Source organism: Tupaia chinensis, unplaced genomic scaffold (assembly GCF_000334495.1).
Source record: "Tupaia chinensis unplaced genomic scaffold, TupChi_1.0 Scaffold139072_1, whole genome shotgun sequence".
NCBI classification, from domain to species: Eukaryota; Metazoa; Chordata; class Mammalia; order Scandentia; family Tupaiidae; genus Tupaia; species Tupaia belangeri.
In genome coordinates this window covers 1,440,769-1,446,615 of record NW_006198962.1, presented here as the reverse complement: position 1 = coordinate 1,446,615, position 5,847 = coordinate 1,440,769, and the positions used below count along the sequence as shown (strand labels likewise).

General features: G+C 42.4%; 1 protein-coding gene across 2 annotated transcripts in view; it reads left to right on the top strand.

Moving 5' to 3' along the window:
• Positions 1 to 5,847, top strand: part of SPMIP7 (sperm microtubule inner protein 7) — a 47,077-nt gene that overhangs the window by 25,571 nt on the left and 15,659 nt on the right. For both annotated transcript variants that reach the window (XM_006161805.2, XM_006161806.1), the window contains exons 6-7: positions 1,138 to 1,179; positions 3,025 to 3,132. In XM_006161805.2, the coding sequence (XP_006161867.1) occupies positions 1,138 to 1,179; positions 3,025 to 3,132 (150 nt within the window). The remainder of the gene's footprint in view (positions 1 to 1,137; positions 1,180 to 3,024; positions 3,133 to 5,847) is intronic.

Sequence of the window (5,847 nt, the reverse complement as noted above, 5' to 3'; positions counted from 1 at the left end):
TCCACTTTTCTCTTTGGCATGCACACACACACACACACACACACACACACACGCACCCAGCATGATTTTCAAGCCACCAGGTCTGTGATTCGAACAACGGTGTCCATGTAAGGATCCAGCTGCCTTAACCACCACACCATCTGCTGGCCCAATACTAGTTCTCAATATGTGAATGTTAACTTAAAAAAATCCTTACAAGCATCTTTTTATCTCTGTATCATTTTCTAAAAGAGCAAATACCCAGATGCTCTTTTCTTCATTCTTGTTCAGATGGATCTACTGCATTTTAAAATCTTTTTTCCTGATGTGGCTGGTAAAATGAAAAGCTCTGTATCTTTGTCAGTACCGCCATAGCTCAAAATTCCTGAAGGTACCTTCCATCTGGAGCCTTTATCTATGGAAACATTGTTCCCAGGAGCCCATATGAAAACTATGTGTGATTGTTTCTATCAGTTTGTTCATAATCTCCCGCCTAGGAATAACCAAGAAGCCCTTCAGCAGATGGATAAATGAGCACACCAGAACACCACCGAGGAGCAGCACAAAAGCAATGAGTGCTTCTCAGCACTGAGAAAGCACAGCCGCTCACATGAGTGTAGACAGGAAGCTGAGTCCACTTCCCTCAAAGAAAGTGCCAGACCCAAAGGGCTAGGTACCGGTTCCACTCCATGACATCCTGGAAAAGACAAAACACGTTTAAATCAGCTCTGTTTAAAACAAGTTCTTTTTTTTTTTGGAGAGGTTTTTTTTTTTTTTTTTTTCGCTATAGGGCGCGTGCGCTCGCCAGACAGACAGAGACAGAGAGACAGAAAGCGAGAAATCACCCCCCAGGGGGGATGGTCACGCCGCAATCCCTTCTCCATTCTCCTCTTGGGATCTTGGGCACGCACGCACACGCGCCCGGCGTGAGATTTAAGCCACCGGGTCCGAGACACGAACCGCGGTCGACTACGTGGGAGTCCAGCGACATAGCCATTACGCTAACTGCTAGTTCCCTGTTTAAAACAAGTTCTGAGAGACCAATTCCTGAGATAGCTCTGAAGACTTTCTATTTTAATTAGAGAAACACTTTACAATTTTGATGTTCATTAACTTAATATCAATAACCCAATTACTCCTCTGTTCTCTTTTTCTAAGTGTGAGTCCAAGTTCTAGAAGTAAATACATTCCTCTCTATACGTAAGTAATGTTTCTCAAAATTTTTAAAGTACTAGATTTCCATTAGATTGTAGTTGCTTTTAAGCTCACTCATGTTTACAATTCACTTTTTATTTTTAATGCCAGAGGATGTGTGCATTTGCCAGAGAGAGAGAAAAAAAAAAAGAGAGAGAGAAAGAAAAATCCCCCCCCCCCCTCAAAGAAGTGTGGTCATGCCACAATTCTTTTCCCTCCTTTCTGTCAGCATTTTGAACGTGCACACACAGTGGCATGTTTTTCAAGCATCTGGGGCAGGGATTCAGACCTCGGTCAGCCATGTGAGATTGAGCTTAACCACTGTGCTACCAGTCTGGCCCTGAAATTTACTTTTTCTGTTTTTTAGAGGTTTTTGCTATAGGGCATGTGTGCTCGCCAGAAAGACAGCGACTGAGAGATAGAAACCAAGAAATCACCCCCCAGGGGGGATGGCCACACCAAAATCCCTTTTCCTTCATTCTCCTCTTGGGATCTTGGGCACGCACGCACATGCGCCCAGTGTGAATTTAAGCCACCGGGACCGGGACTCAAACAGCAGTCGGCTACATGGGAGTTCAGCAACATAGCCATTACGCTAACTGCTGGTCCCTGCAATTTACTTTTTAAGACAACTTACATGCTCTAACAGATTTCTACTGCTTTCCTGACACAGTGACTGTTTAACATCAAAGTTCCAAATGTTTGTTAGAGAGTTTGGTGTAAAAAAAAAAAAAAAAAGAAAAGAAAGAAAGAAAGAAAGATGGACCAGCAGGTGGTGAGAAGGTTAATTCACTGACTCCCACACGGAAGATTGTATGGTTTGAATTCCAGACTTGGTAGCTTGAAAAACACACTGTGTGTCTGTGTGTGTGTGTGTGTGTGTGTGTGTGTGTGTGTGTGTCAAAAATTCTGAGAGGTGAATGGAGGAGAACGGATTGGGGCATGGCCATCCTCCCTGGGGGATGTTTTCTCACTTTCCCTCTCTTCCTCTGTCTCTCTTCAGCAAGCACACATGCCCTGTCACAAAAATATAAAAGAAAAGAAAGAAAAGGAAAAGGAGGGATGTGTTTTTCTGTTTGGAACTAAAATTTCGATGCTGCTACTACTGGGTGTTTTCATCTGCACCAGCTGTTTTAGTTGATGTGGAAGGTACAAGGCACTCGCAAACACTGGAATGCAGAAAATACCACCTCTTATTTTTTAACAGTTAAATCTGGGTTTCCCTGGATGACAAAGTACATAATCTGCCACGTAGGGTCTTTATTTCTGAGATTGAAGAATAAACTTTGGAACAAAGTAGACCCAAGAACAAGGTAGAGAGGGACCCGGAACTTTGTCCCCCGTTACTGCAGCCTCTTCTGTTCTACAATAGAGTTGACCCGTGCTCCTACTAATGACCCTAGGAGACGCTTTCTGGCTGACATGGACTCAACCTCCCGACCTTCTTTCAAGTCCACAGGCACCCACTGGTCGCCCAGGCTCCATGGCGCCATTGCCACAGATGCCATATTGTCTCTGGCAGACGCCAGCCTCTGCCTGGGCTCAGTCCTCCACCAGTCTACAACGAAGGAGTGGTCCTGGGCCTGCTTCTTCTCTCAGAAACACAGCCCAGCTGTTACTCTCATGCTCGCTCCAACTCAAGAGCAGAGAACACAGCAACTCTTACTCTGAAGAACAGAATATCCCCTCTATTTTAAGTGAATTGTTCCATCCCGAGGGGGCTTTGTTTTTGCATTTTGAGCTTTTGATCCATTTTGGCAAATAAAATTTCCTTTAGAAGTTAGAACACTCTTGGACTATTTCTAAGTCTTACCAAGAAACATGGGTCTTCTTTTTTTCTCTCCCTCACAGTGGACACGTACAGTCTACAAATGCTGATGATGTTGACAACCCTTACGGCGATATCACCTCTCTTGCCAAACCGCGGCATGCTCGACCTCACTATACAAACACAAATCGGTGAGTTCCGTTTGTAATTCTTTCATTTTTTTTGTTACTAAAGGTAAAACATGGGCATGGGCTTTATTGTAAATGAAGGAATAAAAAATGGCCATTATAGAACATAAGAAGGAGAACGTCTATTCCCTAAAAGATTGACTCACCTGGGAGCCTTGAGCAGCTCACTTCTGCCTGTGGGAAAAATGCTACCAAGCAAAGGAATTGTGGGGGAATCAATAATGCTTGGAATACTACTCTGAAATGCTGCTGATCAATAACAGATCATACCAAAGTTGGCAAAACCGGACTCTTCTACAAAAACAAGACGTGGGTTTTACAGTGCCAGGGTATTGCTTTCCGGGACACTGGTCCAGGGAGATGGCAAGTACACTGCAGTGACCCTGGACATGTTCTTGTAACAGAGGCAAGAAATGAGCAGGAAGCGGGTGGGCCCCAGCAGTTCAGCAGCTCAGTGGAGGAAGGAAAGAACGCCCCAGCACCAAGCTCTGATACTTGAAAGCTCTCACCACAGTATACGTAGTTTTTAATTTACGTCTGCTATACAATATATTCATTGTTTTATATTACGAATGAACTTTATATATTATATAATACATATATATTCTTCCACAAGTTCATGAAAATGTATATTATGAAAAATTATGCATGGATTTCAAATTTGTTTTGCACCAAAATAAAGTCTTACTTAACTCAGGACGGGCAGATGCATCATGGTTATGTCACTGGATTCCCACATAGTTGACTGTGGTTTGAGTTTGGGACCCGGTGGCTCAAAACTTACACCAGGCACACGTGTGCATGTGTGCCCAAAATCCCGAGAGGAGAATGGAGGAGAAGGGATTGCGGCGTGACCGTCCCCCCTGGGGGGTGATTTCTTGCTTTCTGTCTCTCTGGCAAAATTTCTCTTGAAAAAAAAGAGTCTTACTTGTTTTCCACAAACTTGAGAAGTCCTATACATGCATACATACACACATATATATACACACACACTATATATATAACAACATTGTATATTATATACAATTATATATATGCATGTTATATCTATTATATACATTATATATATACACACACACACACACACACACACATACACACACACACACATACTTTTGCCAGTAAGAATACCAAGGCTCAGAGAAATTAAATTGCTTCTCTAGAATTCACAAGACAACCCTGAAGTTCAAGTGCAGTTCTCTTTCCACAATGCCACCGAGCAGCCAAAGGTCAGGAATGTCACACCATCAGTTTCCGTCGTGATCAACAAATATTGCAGAAATATTATGCAAGGCCATAGCATGAATCATGGTAATATTTTTCTATTTATGTTTTGATTGCTGGAAAGTGTACGTGCTCACCAGACAGGCACAAAAACAGAGAAAAGGAGATGGGAAAAGCATCCTGTCAATAGGGTCGCCCGCAATCTCTTCTCCTCCCTCTCTAAATCCTTTCAGAATTTAGGGCACACATACGTGTGTGTTTGGTGTATTTTTAAAACCCAGGGGACCAGGATTCAAACTGTGTGATTAGCCATGGGGCACCCCACCCCCTTAACTACTAAGCTACAGTGCTGGCCCACAATAACATTTTAAATGATAATTAATTTCTATCTTTTTAAAACATCACTTGTGCCCATGAGAAAAACTAGTTAAATTTCACATTAGCCATCCTTCAGCCTAATTCTGCTGTTGGGTAAATACAGTAATTTAGGGGTCATCCAGTGCTGTGCTGGGTTAAGGCAGCTGGATGCGACATGACTGAGCACGTTGGACATGTGTGGAACCAGCAGATGATGTATGGTTACGTTGCTGGACTCCCATGTAGTTGTCTGTGGTTCGAGGCCCAGACCTGGCAACTTAAAACTCATGCTGGCTGAGTGTGTGTGCATGCCCAAAATCCTGAGAGGAGAATGGAAAAGAAGGAATAGCAGTGTGGCCATCCCCCCGCGGGGGTGATTTCTCGCTTTTTGTCTCTCTGGTGAGTGCACACACTCTATAACAAAAATCTCTCTCAAACACACACACACACACTAGACATGTGTGTGCATACCCATAATTTTGAGAGCACACACACACGCACACACACACACACACACACACACACGACATGTGTGTGCATACCCATAATCTTGAGAGAAGAACAGAGGAGAAGGAATTGTGGTATGGCCATCCCTATGGGGGGTTTTCTCACTTTCCCTCTATCTCTCTGTGGTAAGCATATACACCCTGTAGCAAAAAATAATTTTTAATTTTTCTATGATGTCTACCCTATCTAATTCTTTTGGCTACTTGGCCAAATCATAAAATAGGCTTCAAAATTCACTTTGGTTATAAAATATGGCTATGTAACCTGCATCATTGAAGAATGAATGATTCTGCCTAATTCAGCAAAAACAAAAAGAGTTCCTGAAATGTTCCAGATATTTTGCTAAGAACTGTAATAATATAAAGATACAAAAACAAAAAGAGTTCCTGAAATGTTCCAGGTACTTTGCTAACAATTGTAATAATATGAAGATTTAAAAAGGCAGAGGCTCTGCCCTCAAGTAGCTAAAACCTTGGAGAACAGTAAGCTCTATACAGAAATTACTATAATAAAAAGAGGATGAAATAAGTCTCATAAAATTCAATCTAGCATTTTTGAAGCCCAGTTACAGATAGAAATTAGAGCCAATTTCATTCCACAGCGGTTCAAGGGAAGCTGCATCCCTTACGG